Raw genomic sequence first — 21,054 nt, 5'->3', positions numbered from 1 at the left:
ATGAGCTGTATGTACGAGGTGGGGGGAACGTTTTTAAAATAGAGATTTTACTACCCTGGGTTTGACATATAGGAAGAGCGAGGTTAAGAAGGAACTTACAGAGTTGGAAGTGGGATGGAGAGGAGAGAAGAGGAGGAAGAGATGCTGAGGGAGCAGGACCTCTTACTGCCGAAAAGGAGACTGCTTCACTGTTCTGTGAGTGTGGTAGACAGGCTTGAGAAGGGCTCCACAGCCTGCATTACAGGGGCAGTGAGGGCCTATGCTTGTGACTCTCCCATAGAAGTTCTGTGTCACTGAAGGACTTCTTCTGTAATTTATGCGTCATACGCTTGACTTTCTTTCTCCTTCTGAGGCACCCTTCCTAAGTAATGGTCCGAGAGAGAATGTCCAGCTCTCGCTAAGGCCAAGTGTGTTAGTGCCGAGACACTGACTTGACCTTCTCCACCAAAGCTTCCACAGAGCCTGCTCCAAGTGCTCAGGTTTGACTGAGCCATTTCAAGGGCCATAGTTTAGTGTGTCTTTGAGGTTATCACTACAACGAGTACCCAGGACTTGCACATGGTTTCCTACAGGTAGGAAGACATGAAGACAATGAGAAGATGCAATCCCCTTCTCTGGCTTTTGGTTGTGATGGTAACAGTAACACAATGAAGACTTTGGGCAATTGCAGTCTTGTTTCTTCACAGAGGGAACCAGGATGCTTAACTGGGATGGCTTCTAGGCTGATTGTGTAAAATGACTTCTTGTTATTCAACCTCCTTTTTGTCTTGTTGGTGGGAGCTGGATAGGTTTACAAACTCCCTAAAAGAAATTTCCTGGACCTTTTACCACATAGTCACATTACAGACCAATACTTAGCTATGCTTGGCAGGGCATAGTGATCACTTTAATCCTAGCACTTGGTAGGCAGAGGCAGGCATATCTCTGTGAGTTCAAAGCCAGTCTGGTCTATGTAGTGAGTTCCAGGACAGCCATGCATGCATGCTCTGGTTACACACGTATTCACCTGGGATCAGCATGATGTAATCTGTACTAAAAATTCCACCTTCATAGTTATTTTTCCATGTCTACGTATGTACCTTTATTAGCTTGCTGCTCTATAAATATGGAAAATTTAAATTTAAATCAAATACCCAAAATATTTTTCCATCTTTCCTTCTGTGAACATAGAATTGATATAGCTTATAAGACTTAGAGAGTCACTACCACACAACAAAGTAGAAACATGGTATTTCTCTACTTAGAAGTGAGGCAGTAACTTCCTAGAGAATATGAGGCAGTTCCCCCTTTCCTTATTTACTGGCTATTCCTGAGTAGCCAGTGCTTGCGAGGTGTTACATACAGACTGGAACAGAGCCGAGACCTTGGTATCCTCTAACACCCCATGGAGTGCTGTAATAGAAATGAGTTATTCAGCCTATTCTTTTGTGTTATTAATCTCCGAGTCTCTATACCACTTAAGGCAGTGTGGGTGCATCAGGGTCCTTATCCCCCTTTAGAGAGCCTGGTCTCCACTATGGCAAGCCATTGAGTGGATGCCTTGGTAACAACTTACTCTTGATGCCCTTAGCAACATACAACATGAATGCTTGGTCACAGCTGGTAGTCTGTAAGGAACAGAGTGGCAGTCAATGAAGGCCTTTAGGTGGAGCAAAGACGGGGATTATTTTCTGCTGGGAGGTATGTGGGGAAAAGAGAGATGGAAAGTCTTGTAGTCAAACAGGAGACAAGCCGGGTGGTGGTGGTGCACGCCTTTAATCCCAGCACTCGGGAGGCAGAGGCAGGCGGATCTCTGTGAGTTCGAGACCAGCCTGGTCTACAAGAGCTAGTTCCAGGACAGGCTCCAAAGCCGCAGAGAAACCCTGTCTCGAAAAACCAAAAAAAAAAAAAAAAAAAAAAAAAAAAAAAGCAGGAGACAAATGAGGACAGCCAAGAAGAGAGGATGTAAACTTAAGATAAACCACACTGGCTTAATGCTGATGCTCAGGTGGTCTTTGCTGACAGTACAGTGAAATTCTTAGTAAGATCAAGGCAGAGTCTACATGAGAAGTTGGCCAAATGATTTTTCTTCTGGGCCCTTAATTCCTTTGATGTAAAGTGGTTTTATAACTCCCCTACAAAGGTTCTTACCACATTAGTATGGAGAGCAGGGCTTTGGAGACTGGGCCTGTATATCATAACAGTATATCATGTATCTGTTCACCTGTATCTATCACTCTCTGTCTGTCTGCATGTCTGCATGTCTATATGTCTGTCTGTCTATCTATCTATCTATCTATCTATCTATCTATCTATCTATCTATCTATCTATCTAACCATCCGTGTCTCATACAGACTTTAAAATATTTTTTTTATTTTATATCTATTTATTTATTTTATTGTTTTAATTTAATTTTTCTCCACTCCCTCTCCCCTTCTACCGTCCCCCATGACCCCCATGCTACAGTTTACTCTATTAGATTATTATCACTGCTTTGTTTTGTAGCAGGATCTCTTCACTCACCATGTACACTATACACACTCCGGACATTTATTAGTTGAAAGAGTTATAGTAATCTTTGAGGTCTACAAGAAAGTAGTTCTCCCTTCAGGTCTCCCTCAGTATAGATTACCACCTGCCCAGATACTTAAGAAAATATTTTGATCATTTGATTTATTGAATACCCCCTTAGGTCTAAACATTGTGTGAGGGTATGGGTGGGGAAGACAGGGAGAACTTGGGCTAGATCCAACCCAGGCCCTCAGCAATGTTAGAGGAAAAAGGAAGTGAGAGAAAGACTTTGTTCAATGCCCCACTTATCTTTAGATAAGCTTGTACATGGAACTTCTAAATATGTTTGGACAACACCTGTGCCACCTAGACAGAAATATTCACCATTTACAACCATCTGCACTGACAAAAACCTATCGGTACTGCTCAGTGATTCCCCATGAATGCTGTGGTTTGGAACTATTATTCTCTGTGCATGCTTGGAAGAAATAAGATTTGTTTTGAGTACTACTGGGATTCTCCCACTCTGGTCCATCCTCTCAGCAGATGAGGTAAACGTCTAGGAATAAAGATTTCAAAGGCACAGAGAACATGTCTCTTGGATACATCTTTTGATGAGCCAGCTCACAGCTGAGCTCCCAGAGTGTGGGTGCATCTTATATACCCAGGCCTCTATATAAAGAATGCTTTAGAAGCTTCTGACTTTTCGGCTTCGTGTGAGTCATCAGGTTCCTGTTTTAGACTCATCAGGTTCGTGTATGCGTGTGTGTATGTTAGAACAACTGTGGGCAGAAAGCATGTAGATACTTACAAAAATGGCTTTAGGATGCATGTCAGAATATTTTTTAAATAAGAATATATACGGAGTGTGTGTGTGTGTGTGTGCACGCACGTGCGTGCACGCGTGCATGTGAGAGAGAGAGTAGGATAGTACAGGTGGGGGTTCAGTTACATCAGTTACCTGAGAGGCTACACTCTTAGCCACTCAGACTCTGGTGTCAGAGAGTGTGTTAAGAGAGGTGATTGTTTTCCTTGCAGACCAGCTCACGGGTCTTTGAGGAGCCCTTGACTTTCTCCTTCTTCCATGTCTTGTTATAAAGGGATTAGAGTCCAATTAAGCCATTTAATCTCAAGGTAGAAATTCATGTTTAAAAACGAGATTTACAGCTTCTTAAAAAAAAAAAAAAAGACACCCATGCGAGTTGAAGTTTGTCCCTTCAAGTTGCCACATGCATGATTCCAAAGAACGTTTTTTAGCTGCGCACCCAACACACTCCTCCTAATTACCTTGCCTCATTCCTCTCCTCCTTTATCTCTTAAAGGGCCCTTCAGCCTAAATAGCCACATGCTGTCAGAAAGACTTCAACTTCTGAACTGCTGTAATTCACCTTGGCTCATCTCTTCTTAGCATCTTGGTGAGCAGGGTTAATAATAAAAATTGTGGGGAGAGCAAGTGCTGACTGGGAGCTGAACATGTGCAGACATCTTTACACCGAGTGTTTTGTGCCCATTACCTCATGAGGTGCCCACTGTGAGAGCATCCAAGCTGGCTCTATGGGTGTGAGGTTTGTGAAGTCACTTGGGCCATGGTTTGACTTAATGCGTTGCTATTGCCATCTTGAAATTCTTAACCATTTTAGCGCAAGGGGCTTGCATTAAAGAAATTACAAAAAGCAAAAATGCAGAAATGGGCATTAGACCCACAAATTATATCATTATCCTGAGATACACCTGCTAATCCACAGGTTCTATTGCTTTCTTTCTATGAGATGCTCAGGCTATCGCAGATATGACAGCGAGTCTCACATTATGCCAAAACCCTGTCATGAAAGTGTCTACCTATATCTCCATAGAGGAAAGTTTTATGATGAACAGGCAATCATATTTACTATGAAACAGAAAAATGAAAAGTATCTGAGGATTTGGACAAGTTGTTTAACTCTTTAAACTCTCAGTTTCCTTACCTGTAAGGGATAATAATAATAATAACAACAACAATAATATTTAACTTACAGGATGCTTAAGAATAAAATGAGACCACAAATATCTGACAAGATACATGACTTTAGCTAATAGTCATGTATTCTGAGACTGGCGAGTACTTAGCACTCAGCAGTGCTCATGACATGGGGAGCTCTCTCGCCTACCACCAAGGTCCCGGTGGATTTACTCCCTACCTGTCCCGCAGAGTTGGCAGGGAAGTCTGCCTTGTCCCCAGGCTGAGTGAACGCAGAGGAGCTGCTAGAGCTGATGAGCACGGGGGTGCTGATTTCCACCATCTGGTGACCTTCAGGAGAATGGACCATGCGATTGAGTGTGTTCAAGGCCGTTGTGATGGAGAACTGCCCAGACCCCTTTCTCCTGGACCCGGGGCTCTTTCGGAGGGTGGGTGTGTTGGTTGCTTTGCCTCTGGATGGTGAGGACATCAGGGACAGGTTCTTTGTGCGTGATAACTGATGCCCTTTGTTCTTCTCTAGGAGGTGTCTTGCTGTGAGGTTTGGCTGCAAAGATAAGAGGAGGGATAAGAGTTACCTTCTGACACAGTACAGTAGCTAAGCCTCACACTCATCGGCAGTAGATGCTAGCTTCTCAGCTGCTGGCTCAGGTGGCCAACCTTTGGTCAGTTGCTGGATCAGATGGCCATCTTTTGGTCAGTAGCTGAGATACCCATCCTTTGGTCAGTAACTGGTCAGATGACCTTCTTTTGGTCAGTGGTTGGTCAGATGGCCACCCTTTGGTCGGTAGCTGACTGAGATGGTCATCCTTTTGTCAATATAATAACAAATTCTTTTATCCATTTGAAGTACATACATTTGATAAATTTGAGACATAGTAGACCCTTTCCTTTCCTTTCCTTTCCTTTCCTTTCCTTTCCTTTCCTTTCCTTTCCTTTCCACTTCTTTGTCTCTAAAGTCAGTTGTTCTGGTAAATTAGCTAGGAGAAAAAACAAACAAAAAAGGATGCAAAAACCCTGGTGTAGTGTATCGATAAACCAACTGTTTAATGTCTAGCTAGCACAGTTTCTGGAAATGGTGTGTCTGATCTGGCACAGTCAGCCCAGTGCTGAGCCATGGGGTCACCGTAACCTTCCCTTCATCCCAGTCATTACTCCTAAGGGCCCCCGTGGGCTTATAGCCTTTGGAAATAGGAAATCTGTCAAAAAAGCTGAGGGTCCCTATGAGTCAATGCTTCAATATCAGGATGATTAGTGAAATTTCCATTATTACAATGCTGCCAGTTGTTCTGCAAAGCTACAGGTCTCATTCTAATTTAGACATCTAACTGGATAGGTTAAAAAAATCCATCTAAGAACTTTTTAAATGACAATGTGGAGAGGATTAAAATAGCTGAGATAGAGGACTTTGAAAAAGAGGTAATACTTCTCTAAAAAAAAAAAAACTTGCCACATTGTGAAAAAAACCCATCAAATAGGCGATTAGTGTTCTTGTGTCCACGTTTCTGGATATACAAGCAGAGGTCAAGCTCTGCTCTTGTTCCTCAGGGGAAATTCCCCTTGTTTTTCCAGGCAGGATCCTTCTCTGGCCTGGAGCTCACCAAGTACTTTACTGAGTCATTTCCCCAGTGCACTTAAAAAAAGTCCATTTCAAAGATAAGAAAGCTGAGGTGCAGAAGGAGTGAGATAAGTGGCAGGGCCCTTGTGTAAACTATAAACAAGAAGCTAGGATGGTAACGTCTTCCAGTGTAAAAGGGACGGCGTGGGGGACACGGCCACTTCACACTGGTGGGGGAGCATCGCGGAAGAGCCTCTGAGAGGTGGCATTTAAGCTGAGACAAGTGGCAAGGAGGAGCTGGTTGTGTGGAAACGACGATGCGGACAGGCAGAGAGAAGGAGAGACAGATGGACGGGAGCAGCTGAGGAGACAGGGCAAGGAGACCACAGCGCTGGCAGGCACCCGATTGCACAAGGGCTCAGAAGGCTTTGACTTGTTTTCAGTGTAACAGGAAGCTCCTGGCAGGACTGGGTAGAGGAGTGACATGACCTGATTTATGCTTTTAAAAGCTCCTGTTACGGTTTGGCAGTTTCTCATAAACACATACTTAGCATCTGATCCAGCAATCCCACTTCTGGGTAATTACTCGAAGAAAGAAAAATGTATGCTCAACCCACAGCTTCATTCAGAGTTGCCAACAGTACGAACCAACCTCGATGCCATTTATTGCCAATTGACTGACGATTTATACATGTGTGTGTATGTATGTGGCAGCCACAGGTCACCCTCAGCTATTGTTCCTCAGGGGATGCCCATCTTGGATTTTAGGGAAGATTTTTCACTGGCCTGAAGTTTGCCAATGAGACTGGCTGCCCTGCCATCAAGCTCCAGGGACCCACCTGTCCCCACCTTCCCAGTTCTGGGATGACAAGTGTGTGCCATCATAATTGGCTTTTTTCCTTCCTTCCTTCCTTCCTTCCTTCCTTCCTTCCTTCCTTCCTTCCTTCCTTCCTTCCCTCCCTCCCTCCCTCCCTCCCTCCCTCCCTCCTTCCCTTCTTCTTCTTCCTCTTCTTCTTCTTCTTCTTCTTCTTCTTCTTCTTCTTCTTCTTCTTCTTCTTCTTCTTCTTCTTCTTCTTCTTCTTCTTCTTCTTCTTCTTCTTCTTTTTTAAAACCTAGGTTCTGGGATTGAACTCGGGTCCTCATGATTGCATGGTAAGACAGAACTATCTCCCCAGACGCCACCTCTGTAATATCTGTGCCTTGGGACACTGTTCACTAATAAAAAGATGAGCCACAGACACATGGCACAGCACAGATGAATCTGTGGCGGTTTTTGAGAAAATGGCCCCCAAAGGGAGGGGTACTTGTAGGAGGTGTGGCCTTGTTGGAGTAGGTGTGGTCTTAGAGGAAGTGTGCCACTGTGGGGGTGGACTTTGAGGTCTCTTTTCTCAAAATTCATTCAGTGTGACTCTCAGTCAACTTCCTGCTGCTTTCTGGTCAAGATGTAGCCAGCACCATGTCTACCTGCACACCACATGCTCCCAGTCATGATGATAATGGACTGAACCTCTGAAACTATAAGCGAGCCACTCCAATTAAATGTTTTCCTTATAAGAGTTGCTGTGGCCATGGTGTCTCTTCACAGAAATTAAAAAAAAAAAAACCCTAGCTAAGACAAGACTCAAATGTGTTAAGCTAAATGAACACAAGCCAAACTCACAAGGCTGTGTTCTATAAGGTTCCATTTATAGAACATTCTAGAAAAAGAAAGCCATAGGGGCAGAAAATAGATCACTGGTTACTAGGTTTTGAAAGTCTATGAAGAAACAGATAAGAGGGTACAGCATGAAGGATTTGGGGGGCATGCTGGAACTTTTCTATATATCAATTTTAGTGTGTTTATATAATTATATGTATTTATCAAAAACAGAGATCCAGATACATTAAAAAAAAAGCCCAAAGCAGGTTTTACTCCACATAAATGAAAATGCCATTCTTGATGTTACCCAGAAGTAATGATAAGTAGGGACACCAATTAGCGAGATCAATTGACCTTGTTCCGGCAGGCTCTAATGGCAGCCTAGAGCAAGGACAAGGCCTTGCGAAGTCCCACAGCACATGCCGCTCCACAGTTTGCAGAAGAGGACAACCTATACCCTTCAAACCGAATGAGTGACTTTCTTTACCACCACCTGTGGCTGTAGTGGCACGAGTTAATTCTCTCTAATTTGCCCCCCTGTTGGACACCACATCACCTTTTTAATCTTTTAAAAAAGTCAGTAACACTAACAAAGGGCCCTGTGAGGATCTGCCTCTGCCCTGTCCTCCACCGGCATGATTGATAGCTCAGCTGGGGAAAGACTGTGGGACTCTCAGATTTGCGCTCGTTTGAAACAATATCCTTGGAGTTCACTGGACTGGATGAGATTCACGTAACCAAGGCTGCCATGTGGAGTCGTCCTGACAGGAGTGGGCAGAAGCTCAGCCTTTGTTTAGCCATCCTTTGTACAGGTACAGCTCAATAAATCAAATGATGCATTAACAGGAAAAGTCTTGTTTATGCATAAAACACCCATCTTATCCTTACAAAAAAGCCTCCCTTTCAATTGCTCTGCATAGCTCTGGCAATGCAAACTTATTTAAAGAGTTCTTAGCAGTGCTACTCTTAATGAAATTACTGGAGTCAAAACTTTAAGTACTGCTTTAAAAAGCTCAATTTAGATTTGAAGTAATGTTTGAAAAGTCGGTTCCCAATTAGGCAAACCACTTGATTATCTTCTTCCCTCCTAGCAATTAGGAGAACAAATGAAGCCATGGCTAGTTTAATGATAATTCTGAGGGTTCTTGTAATTACTAATTTTAGAGGTAAATTGGTAGTGAGAGCATCTAAATGAATAATCATTAAATACAGAAGTTTTGAAAACAGCAGCATTCAGAGACAGGTGATGAAATTAATGCTTACCCCTTTACCCCAGAACTATGAAGAAGCATCTCAAAATAATGCAGGAGATGAGGCCAAAGTCCCCCCACTGCCAATGTGTTCAGGTAAGTACCAGGTACAGGTCCTGTGAGAGTTTACATTCTCCTAATTACCCTTATTGTTTCTCCTTAGCAAATGACCCCACCACTGACCTAGGCACACAGATCAGAAAGTAGAGACACCCTAGGCCATTTCCTCTTTCCCACATCCTCCACCTGAACAATTCCCAAATCCTCGTAAGAGACAGAATTTGAAATTTTCAATTGTTTATTTCCTAATGGAATCATGCACCTCTCTCTCTCTCTCTCTCTCTCTCTCTCTCTCTCTCTCTCTCTCTCTCTCTCTCTCTCTCTCTCTCTCTCTCTCTCTCTCTCTCTCTCCTTTATCCTTTCCACTGCATCCCAGAAACCAAAGTCTGGGGCTGGCAACTCACATCTGCAATCAGAGCTCTTGGGAGGTTGAGGAAGGTTGAGGCTACCCTGTGCTGTGCATTCAGTTACATTTCAGCCTGACTTTGAATCAGAATAAACAAGTCAACTCAAACCAAGCAACTAAGAAACCAAGCAAGCAACCAGGAACCAAGCAACCAACCAACCAACAAAACAATCAAAAACAATCCAACAAAACCAACCACGTCTGATCAAATCACTGATTTCTGGGTCAAATCCAAATTTATTATAGCAAGATGGAGAGGATCTTCGCCATGTATCACATGTAGTCCCCTTTCCTCTGCTGACTTAGAGCATTGTGACTTGTCCAGCCACTGGCCATGAGTGGATGTGGGTGGAGCCTTGTGAATGGTTTAGCCAAAGGATAGTAAACGAATGTGTGTAATGTTACTTCAGAGGCTTTCGACTGTGAAGACACAATCCATTCTTGCCTCCTGTGGAAACTAGGAAGGATGTCACAGCTAATAGACAGCCCAGCCCTATTAGATATTAGATAGCCCGGGCTCCCGGGGGGGGGGGGGCTATGAGTAGAACCGCTCAACGTCCTATTGAACATAGAGTGTGGGTAGGAAACAGCATTTTCTCTGTTGAGCCACTGAGACTTTGGAGCTGTTTGTATGCAATTTACTTCTTTGGCTTAGTGGCTTAGCTCTGGATCTAGCCGGCTCTGAGTCCTCTTGCTACTTCCATGCCCCAGTTGCTCCCTCCTCCATGCATACACACCCAACCTTAATTGCTTCTCAATTGGCTCAGAGGGCATTTGCTGACCTCCCAGAAGAAGTTGTTCATCACAACCTCTTCAAGGTATCCTCTGCTTCACTCTGCACCATCCTTCATCCTTGTAGTCAATTACCCGCGTGCCTAACGGTGTGATCTCTGGGGTTAGGGACCCATGTCTGCTCTGCATCTTTAGAACTTCGTGTAGGGCCTGAGAGAGCAGGTGCCAACGGACAACTAAATCAATGAGTGCACAGGACAGGGTCAGAGTGAATGGTTTTTTTTTTTTCTAACCATCTTCAGATAGGTTTTCATTTATTCAATTTAATGCCTTAAAATTTGCTGTATTGTTACCGGACCCGAAGGCCTTTCACAAACTAGGCAAGTAATTTTTCTATGGAGGGCCTGTTCTGTGTTAGCTGGTCTGTAAAGTGTAACAAACACACCTGTCACATGTTCAGAGAAAACAGAAATCAATCATTGTTCACCTGGCTTCTGAAGTGTTCTGGACATTTTTTTTTCCTCCCCAGCAGAGCCACATAAAATGAGTGGAATTTGAGCAGACGGGAAGGTATACCAGGCCCAAGGCAGGTGGACCAGGAAGAGGCCCAGGGAGAGACAACGCACAAGGAAGGAGAATACGTTTCATTTTAGAGTTCACACCCTAAAAGCACAATTGTTCTGCATCTCCCTCTACCCTTCCCTCTGCTGGTACTTGGACTGGCTGTGTGAAGAATATACCCAATCCCTGGAAGCTGGACAATGCATAGCACACACCCTTTGCTGTAGAACCTGCTCCGGCTTTCATGCACGGAAGAACTGGCTTCTTCTCCCCGATTATGCCTCAGTCCTATTTTCAACACCCTGCTGGAGGGTGGGGACACTGCCTTGTACTTCTTTTTATAGCTCTCCAATACTCACTTTTAATACTTTTATGCAGGGTAAGCACCCCGAGAATGCAGTTAAACAATGAAAATTCTCTTTTGAATTTGCAATGACTTGCTTCAAGCTAGGGTGAGGCTCATGGCTAGTGAGGTTAGAGAAACTAGAGGTTAGGTAATATACTGGAGAAACAGAGAGCCTAGCTTGTTTTTTAAGTCGTTAAAAAACCCACAGAAGTAAGGCTGGGGAATTAGTTTTCTAGGTAATGTGCTTGCTGAGCAAAGGTGACGAGCTGTGTTTGAATCCCCAGACCCTGTGTAACTGGGTGTGGGTGGCACATGACTGAAACCCCAGTGCTGGTGGTGGGGGTGGGAGACAGGCAGATCCCGTGTGCTCGCTGGCCAGTCAGTGTCATCAAAACAGCAAACTCCAGGTTTACTGAAAGACTCTCACAAAAAAGGTGGGCAGCTGTAGGGGATGAAATCTGGTGTCAACTCTGGCTTCCCTCTGGAATTTTACATCCAGTGGTCACGACTCCCAGTATGTTGGTAGATGTTGGCACGCATCGTTGCTGCCCCTTGTCCACTTCTATGCACAAACACACCGTTTTAGAGCTGCTTTCAGCTTAGTTCAACTTTGTTTTATTGTGGTAGAAAATATACATGTTTCCTACCACATATGTGTTTTCTATCATTTTCTTTAAGTGTCTAGCTCAACAGTGTCGAGCATTCATAGTGTTCTGGACAGATCTCTATTACCGTCTCATCTTGGGGATTTGAAAATCTATACTTATCTGATCTACATGGGAAGTAGAAAAAGTCAAGATCTCCTGAGTAAATTTGGAGTGTGGATGTCATGGGAGAAGGCAGAAGTGGAGGGGAGAAGAAAGGAGGGGAGCAGAGAAAAATATATAGCTCAATAAAAACAATAAAAAAGATAAAATAGAAAATCTATACTTATTCAATTTGTTTTCGGCTCAACAATAAATCATAGATTTTCCAATAATATCAAGTGTTTCACAATATTATTAACATTTAAATGGTATATATAAAATTTTTCTAGCACCATAATGAAGAGCAGGCTAGGCATAGTGGTGCACGCCTTTAATCCTAGCACTCAGGAGACAGAGGCAGGCGGATCTCTGTGAGTCTGAGTCCAGCCTGGTCTGCAGAGTGAGATCCTGTCTGCGCCCCCTCCCCACCAAAGTGAGTCCTCACTGTTGATTAGATTATTTCTGCATTTCACTATTGTGTACTATGCCATGGTGAACATTTTACATGTTTTGCACAAGCAACTTTACATGTTGACTTAAATATTTCCTTATAGTCAGCTCTCAGATGTGGAACTGTTAATGTAAAGCAGTGCACACTTCAAGTTTTTTTTTTTTTTTTAAAAATATAGGTGAACTTGCATTTTGATGCGAGAAATTTGATCATTTGACACTCCCAGAAACAGAATGGAAAAGACCAATTTCTCCATATTCACCAGAACTGGGTGTCATTGTGTAGACTTTTTCTTTCGAGGTTCCAAGTGAGTTCTAAGCCTCATGTTAAATAAGAATTGCTCTCAGGCGTCACTGGGGCACACAGACTCTCTTGAGCAAGCTTGACTCAGTGCAGACGGGAGTCTCACATACCTCTACGAACAAGATGGGGAAGATGCCCACTTTATCTCCCAGCTTCCCTTCCGCCCAGTTCTCATCCACTCGGCTGATCACTGTGATGATGTCATCCTGAAAGAGAAGGCCTCATGTCAGCTCTGTCCTCCACTTTGAGGGGATGGAATCTTCCCATGGAGATCAGTTTGTACGGGGGAACAAAGGGTGGAGATCGTGAGTAGGTGGTGGGAAATATTTCTGTCATCTTAAAAGGTAGTGTTTGGGCACCAAGATGTTCAAGATGAAAGGAAGTTTTTGGTGGATGAGTGGAACCCAGTAGGAAAATTCAGAACACTCCAAGGAGAATCTGTGGTTTTCATTTAAACTATCCTGATGGAGAAGCCAAAGGGAAGCCATGGGGGATTCAACTCTAGCTTGGTAAAGGGGAATAACTTTCGTTCCTATTTTGAAGACTTTTAGGACTGACTCCATCTTAATATGTTAAAAATAAAGCAGTTTTCATTCAAAATTTTCTTGCTACAAAAGATTATATGTAAAGTTGGAGAAAATTGAAAATATCGATAAGAAAAACAAGTGGATCCTATCTACCACATCACAACCACCACTAATAGTTTGCTTGACATTTTTAGATGCTTTTGTAGTAAGATAAAAGATATATGCATATAAATGTTGATCTCAGTTCTTTTCAAGGATACATATATGCATTCCATAAGGTGCATACATTTTGGAAATGAGCTGGAACAATCAAGTATAGCCATGAACCCTCATCCAAATTGAGGTATGAAACCTGACACCTCCTTTGTGCCCTTTCCCACACTCCAGCCTCGAGACCTCTGGTACCGCCCACTCCTTTTGTCTACTCTCCTACTTCATACAAATGATGTCATACTCAATACCTTAAGAAGAACACTTTTGTTGCAAATCTCTCGCTCTCTGGAGAGTACATGTGTGTGTGTGACCTGTACCATGGTATGTGCGTGCTAGTCAGAGGGCAGCTTGTGGGAGTTGGGTCTGTCCTTGAACCCTGTGGTCATATACTGAACTCAGGTCATCAGGTTTGGCAGCAAGTGCCTATGTGTACTGTATCATCTCCTTAGCCACCACACCCTCTTCTTTGTGCTTTTGAGAGAGACTTGCTATGTCGCCCAGACTGACTTCATTGATCTTCTCATTCATCTGCCTTAGTCTCTCAAATGTTGAGATTACAGTCAGGCCACAGTATTTGGCAAAGGAAAGATCTCTGGTTGAATTTGGACATGGGGTTTAGGATGACCCTAGATTTTTCTAGAGAAGCCTCAGTGTTCCACAGTGACAGAATGGATGAACCCCTCTGCTCTGGTGTCTTCGTCACCCCTTCCCCACTGACGTGTATGTGTTTTCCACTAGACTCCCAGTAAAGGGGAAGGAAGGCCATTGTCCCATCTCTTTCTTGCCAGTGACCTAACTGTCAGTTGGGGGAGGGGGCTGGACTGATGACTCAGTAGTTAAGAGCACTTGCTCTTGCAGAGGACCCAGGTTCGATTCCCAGCACCCACACAGTGACTTGCAACCATGTTTAACTCCAGTTCCAGAGATCCAATGCTCTTTTCTGTTTCCACAGGTGCCAGGTATACACATGGTATAATACACACATGTGGGCAGAACTCACATACATAACATGAAAATAGATTAAAATATATTTAAAAGAAATCATCAAATGAACAGGCTAATGGGCTTTGATTGAGGAATTATAACAGTACCACTTCATGGGCTTACAAGTTAACCCGTCATAGCAGCAACTAATAAGGTAACCCCAACTTAGGTTTCTATGAGGGGATTTGGACACCTATGGTACGACAACTACTGAAAACTCCATTGAAGCTCCAGCTAATACTTTATTTTGCAAGTGTTATCATGGCCATATGTGACTTCACAGCAGGAGACCATTGACCAATACACAGTCCATGTAGTTGAAATTGTATACACACTTCACTTACATATGTGCATGTGTGTGCACGCACAGATACACATGTGCACTCATGTGTAATGTGTATACTCTTAAAAAATCAGCAGACAGAGCTACAGTACTGAAACCAGCCTGGTATTGGCATAAGAACAGACAAGATGGAACCGAATAGAAGATCTGGATATTAATCCACACTCCTTTGAACATCTTTTGACAAAGATGCCAAAAAATATCACATGGAAAAAAGAAAGCATATTTAACAAATGGAGCTGGCATAACTGGATATCAACATGAAGAAGAATGAAAATAGACCCGTATCTATCACCATGTACAAAACTCAAGTCCAAATGGATCAAAGACCTCAACATAAAGCCAGTCACACTGAACCTTATAGAAGAGAAAGTGGGAAGTATACTTGAACACATTGGCACAGGAGACCACTTCCTAAATATAACCCCAGCAGCACAGACACTGTGAGAAACAATTAATAAATGGGACCTCCTGAAAATGAAAAGCTTCTATAAAGCAAAGGACATGGTCAACAAAACAAAATGACAACCTACAGAATGGGAAAAGATCTTCACTAACCCCACATCAGACAGAGGTCTGATCTCCAAAATATACAAAGAACTCAAGAAATTGGTTATCAAAAGAACAAATAATCCAATAAAAAATGAAATACAGATCTAAACAGAGAACTTCAACAGAGGAATCTAAAATGGCAATGTTCAACATCCTTAGTCATCAGAGAAATGCAAATCAAAACAACTCTGAGATTCCATCTTACACCTGTAAGAATGGCCAAGATCAAAAACACTGATGACAACTTATGCTGGAGAGGATGTGGGGTAAAGGGAACACTCCTGCATTGCTGGTATGAATGCAAGATGGTATGGCCCCTATGGATGTCAGTGTGGCAATTTCTCAGAAAATTAGGAAATAACCTTCCTCAAGGCCCAGCAATACCACTTTTGGGTATATACCCAAAGGATGCTCAATCATGCCACAAGGACATGTGCTCATCCGCTTTGTTCATAGCTGCATTGTTTATCATAGTCAGAACCTGGAAAAACCTAAATGCCCCTTAATTGAAGAATGGATAAGGAAAATGTGGTACATTTACACAATGGAGTACTACATAACAGAAAAAAATTACGACATCTTGAATTTTGCAGGTAAATGGATGGAGCTAGAAATCATCATTTTGAGTGAGTTAACCCAGACACAGAAAGACAATTATCATATTACTGACTCATAAGTGGTTTTTAAACATAAAGCAAAGAAAACCAGCCCTCAAAACACAATCCCAGAGAACTTAGACAGCAATGAGGACCTTAAGAGAGACATACATGGATCTAATCTACATGGGAAGTAGAAAAAGACAAGGTCTCCTGAGTAAATTGGGAGCATAGGGACCTTGGGAGAGAGTCAAAGGGGAGGGGAGAGGCAGGGAGGAGAGCAGAGAAAAATGTAGAGCTCAATAGAAATCAATAAAAAAATCATCAGTGTTAAACAGTGGACTGTGGCTTCTCCATAGTCTCTGTGTGGTCTGTGATTACCTTGAGGAAGGTCAGGCAGTCCTGGTTCTCACTCTTATCCTTGTCTCGAAGTTCAAAGTTGTAGAGGGCCCTGCAGAGTGGTGGCGGCTGGGGCAACTGCTTGATGACCTCCACGGAGCTGGCTGGGAAGATCCCACTGATGCCATTGATCTCCCCCTGGTACCAGTTCTCATCAAGCTGTCTCCGGAGGAGGATGACATCTCCTTTATTAAACTTCAGGTCACCTGGATTCTTTCCTCTGTAGTTACACAAGGCCTTGGCTCGAGGCACCTGCAAGTGGTAAAGACCAGAAAATAAGGAGTGAGCTTAGGAGGGATGGAGGGATGGGAGGTCTCATAGCAACGACTAGTGATGGTTGTGTGTAAACCACCTAGCTCATTTAGCCTAAGTAGCTGTCTTGTTGTCTTTTCCCTGGCCTGTGAGGAGGTACTGGAGCAGAAACAATTTAAGAGGAAAGAGTTTGTCTGGCTCACAGTTCAAGGGATTCACCATGATGGGATAGGCATGGCAGCAATCTCAAAGTAAGAAAATGTCCTTCAGGGGACTGGAGAGATGGCTCAGTGGTTAAGAGCACTGACTACTCTTCCAGAGGACCCGGGTTCAATTCCCAGCACCCACATGGCAGGGGATCTGACACCTTCACACCAATGCACATAAAATAATGTTAAATAAACCATAAAAAATATTAAAAAAAGAAAATGTCCTTCAGGCTTGTCTAACACCCTGATCTTATGGAGGCATTTTCTCAATTGAGGTTCCCTCCTCTCAGATGACTTTAGTTTATATCAAGTTGATATAAAACCAGTCAGACAGTGAGTTAGTGATTCTCTCTGGGTCCATACTGATTTTGTCTGGTTGTACCTCTTTTTACTTATGTGATTAGGGTTGTTTAATATTTTTTGGACTATGTTCACGTAGAAAACAGGGTGTCGGTAGAATGTCTACTTCATTAGGGCTTTCGTGAGCAATAAAGGATATCCATAATGCATTTAACATCTTGCCTGGAATATAATATGTGCTTAGTGAATGGCTTCCTTTATTAGCCTCAGGTATAATGGGGAACTAATGACACCAGTTCTGCATCCTCCTCAGCACTGATGGGAAGAAAATGGAAGTGGAAACCACCTGCAAATAGGAAGTGGTTCGTGCATGGGCTGAGGCATAATTTGTCTCCAGCCTTCTTCAGAAGCTGCAGATCTCATGAACGTTTGGATCATTAGGAAACTCAACGGAGATGAGAAAACAATTAGTCAGGAATCAATCATAGCTTTTGAAAAAAATAAATCAGCAGCGAATCATCATTTGTCAAATCAGTCGTCTGTCTAAATAATTAATTCAGTCAAATGTTCTTTTTTTTCCCCCCTAATTGGGACTGGTTTCTCCACACGGGAATGACCTCAGTGTGGTCGTATTGGAGGTTGACTTGGTACCCTGAAAGTTCTCACAGCTCAGGTTCCAACAAAAGCCTCTCTCACCCGAGATATTTGTGTGTGCCTTTCTAGGCAGTGGGATGAAATAGTTCCCATGCATTTGGATATTTTGCTCTTCTAAGGGGAGTAGGATGGCTTTAATTCAGGTCTTCTGGGATTTTCTGGATTTACAATGCTCATTTGAAAACGGAATTCCAAGTAGAATGTAGAGAAGAGACCTTGCATCCCTTTGGTGATGGGGTAATGGAGCTACAAATATTGTAAGGGGAGCCCGGGCTTAGAGAATTACAAGGACGCAGCTCACTGTGCGGGAAAGAAATTGGAGGGTTATTGAGCAAGACGTGGAAGTGGTTGAATAAGGCATAAGAACACATTCACACGGTGAGAACTCTGTTGTCAATATAGTTAATAATGTTGATCCATAACCTTCAGCATGAAGTATCTCTTTCAAAATGCTGTTCAGTGTAATAGAAGTCAAGGAGAGTTGTGCAGACTAGGTTTCCACCGCATATCAATTTATCTGCTTAGGGAAATACTAGATGTCTGTGCCTCAGAACACTAAGATTATTGCCAAAGCCAACGTTATTGATATTGAAATGTTTCCTGAGTATTTAGGTTAGGTTTTTAACTTTTAAAACAAAATGATTGTGTTGCCTTTAGAATTAGACAAAACTGGGAGCGGGGGAGAGTGGGGTGGAGCTTACAAGTGAGGCGTGGAGCTGTGGGAGGAATCTGGGGAAAGAATGAGCCAAACTGAGTAGGACAGGTAATAGCAATTATGACCTGCCTTGAAGAAGATGACTTTTGGAAAACCAGCATGCAGAGAAATGTGAGCAGAGGATCCCCAGGAAAAGCCTAAATCTGTGAGGTATTCCTGGTTGAAGACACCAGCGATCAATACCTGACCTCCCAAATTCCTTCACTCCAGTCATCACATAATCGGCATCGTACCACAAGCCACTGTTTTCTGGGCACATGACTACATGGAATACTGGCTGGCCATACTGTTCAGTCTTCCTGGTAGCTGTGTGTGTGGAATACAGCAGCAGCTCTGACTGCCATCTTGAACAGTGAGGATGAAGGCAACTTCTAAGCTACTGCCCCGCACTACTCCCTTTCAGACTTCTGTTTGAAAGCCTCATAAACTTTTATCTCAATGCATTTTTCTTCTATATTTATAAAAGAAAAGAATGAAATGATAAAAAAATCCAAGTCCTTCACACAATCATGGTAATGTATATATAATAGTATTATTTTTCATATGTACCAGAGACCATTGCTCCATAATGTATTTTATTTAATTCTTACAGCAACCTTTGAAGGATATATAAATTCAAATTTCAAAACTTAGAAAACTTGAAATCAGAAAAGTTAAAAGTTGCCCAAATCCAGAGTGAGGTCTAGTAGATCAGGTTTTGAACACAGGACTCTCTTAAGTTAACACTTAATGCTCATGCTTCTCAAAATAAAATCTGTGGTTTACCTGTGCCAGAATCCTGCAGGATGCTGAAAGCACACATCTCAGACCCCAGCCATGACTTATTTGCTCAGTCTTCCTTGGAGTAGGATTTCTTTTTTGTAGTTGCGTTTTAATTTTAATGAAGCTTTTCTACCATCTAGGTTGGACGCTACTCATTTGAGCTACATCTTTTTCTAAATCAAATGGGGGCAACAGAGATTTGATATAAGCTTGTAAATTACTAACCTACTTTCTTCTTTTCCTTCCGGGAAGATATTTCTAGTGCAAGTGGCATACGTATTTTAATGAGTACCGAGTGAGTGCATTAAAGTAAAGTTGTATAAGAGTGCTTCAATTCCTTTGAAGCCGCCTAAACTTTGAAACTCCATGTTGATACTAATTGTCCATCTTCATCTTCGTTATTTCTTTGCTCCATTCCTCTTCAACAGGAGGCAGTATTGTGGACGTGAACTACAGAATCTACATTCAGCACAAGGCTTTCCGTCTCAGTGCTTCCTTCTGGATAAGATGTTCCCTGTTTATTCTTGATACTCCCATTATAGTGACAGAAAACATTTTCTTCCATGTGCAGCTAGGGTGGAGGGAGGCAGGAGGGGATAGCGAGGGAGAGAGAGGAGGAGAGAAAGAGGATGACCCTGAAGAGAAGGAAATGGAGATTTCTCAGGGTTCTCTCAGGCCACTGAAGTTTCCCTTACGTTATTGTACTATTGAATTTTTCACCTGCTCATCTCAGTCATGTGGTCTCACAACCCTGCGAAGTAAGTGGCATCACCCTATTTTATGGACTGGGAAATTCTGATATGGTAAATGTCACCAGACAAGGCCCAAGAAACACTGGCTCACCTGACCCCAAAGCCCTGGTGCTGCCGCCACACTCCTTCCATTCCAGCTGGAGGAACCAGAGTGTTTTCTCATCAGGAAAAGTCACCGGGACTGTTTAGTAATCAAAATCCGAATGAAGTGTGAATGCAATTGCCTTGATGCTGGCTGCATTAGCATGAATTATTGAACTCCAGAGCCCTCACATAAAAGCTAAGCACCTGAGGAGTCTCAGATGGTTGATTCTATCCGGTCCTCAACTGTTCCCTCCAGGGAAAACGACTCCAAGTTCTGCATCAGCTATTACCCGTTGTGCACTTGGCACCAGCTTTTATCGCTCATGATATTTTTTTTTTGTCTCTGCAGGTGCAGGGGTGGGGGTGGGGTGGGGAATGGCTTCAAAGACTCAAAGGTCATTATCCAACTTTGTCGTGGTGTTTGATGTAAGAGTAGATAATCCATCTTGTAATGGAAGCTCATATGTGCCCCCAAAACATTCCTTTCTTTGAGATGCAAAAAACTTCAGGATTGTTCCTGAGACCTGTTAGTTCATTTTTTTTTTTTTTTTTAGTTGGCCATGGTTTAGGTGGCTGGACAATGCACAGAGCTGAGAAATAAACAGTGTGTGCAGAGTTACTAGAAATACAATTGGGCTGTCCCCTTGTGAAGCAGTCCCTGGTCTGAGGAACTTTCTGCTTTGTTTTCATCTTCTGGCAGACACAACATTCAGTCTGGTTATGGCTCACATTGGGTCAGGGGCTCTTGCCAGCCAGTCAGAGAATAGATTGATTTACTCCCCAAAATGAATGGTAAGGGGGCAGGCATAGGCACCATTTAGGGCCAACTAGTATTTTTCTTGAGAATTGATGTTTAAATGGAGAAAGACTAATTTTTACTTTGGGATTACAAACCTTATTCTTGCAGCCCTTTGACTTCCAAACCCGATATTATATGCAAATTGTGGTGTTATTTCCTAACCGGTAGACACAGCTCCCTGAAAGAAGCCACAGACAGCACTTGAACCAGAGATTAAATGAAACAGACAGTAGCTAGTCTATTTCCCATTCAATAGCTGGAAGTAACTCAGAAAATTATAAGCAATTGTAGAAAATACTATAAAGAAAACAAATAATTTGGCTTGTGTTTCTTAAACTTTAAGAGCACAGTGTTGGTTTCTACTTGGCATCTGGTGAAGGACAGGGCTGGATAATGACATGCAGAAGGCATGACCT

General features: G+C 42.8%; 1 protein-coding gene across 1 annotated transcript; it reads right to left on the bottom strand.

The window, feature by feature from the left end:
• Positions 1 to 1,514: 1,514 nt before the first annotated feature.
• On the bottom strand, positions 1,515 to 19,887 carry LOC119805722 (E3 ubiquitin-protein ligase SH3RF2-like). The gene is made up of 7 exons (XM_038317557.2): positions 19,847 to 19,887; positions 18,425 to 18,585; positions 17,166 to 17,218; positions 16,094 to 16,363; positions 12,608 to 12,703; positions 4,669 to 4,992; positions 1,515 to 1,607 (listed from the first exon to the last, which is right to left on the bottom strand). Exons 1-7 carry the CDS (start codon positions 19,885 to 19,887, stop codon positions 1,515 to 1,517), a joined length of 1,038 nt encoding a protein of 345 aa, XP_038173485.2.
• Positions 19,888 to 21,054: the final 1,167 nt, after the last annotated feature.

This window comes from Arvicola amphibius, unplaced genomic scaffold (assembly GCF_903992535.2).
Source record: "Arvicola amphibius unplaced genomic scaffold, mArvAmp1.2, whole genome shotgun sequence".
NCBI lineage: Eukaryota > Metazoa > Chordata > Mammalia > Rodentia > Cricetidae > Arvicola > Arvicola amphibius.
Note: the sequence above shows the minus strand (reverse complement) of the source record. Positions and strands in the feature narration are given on the sequence as shown.

Excerpts from the sequence above, each read along its gene's own strand:
- LOC119805722 (XM_038317557.2), bottom strand. The coding sequence starts at position 19,887 with ATGGAAGGAGTGTGGCGGCAGCACCAGGGCTTTGGGGTCAG. Across the intron at positions 18,586-19,846 it reads CACCAGGGCTTTGGGGTCAG|ATGGCAGTCAGAGCTGCTGC; the intron begins GTGAGCCAGTGT and ends TCACTGTTCAAG. Across the intron at positions 1,608-4,668 it reads CTGCCAACTCTGCGGGACAG|ACTACCAGCTGTGACCAAGC; the intron begins GTAGGGAGTAAA and ends TGTTCCTTACAG.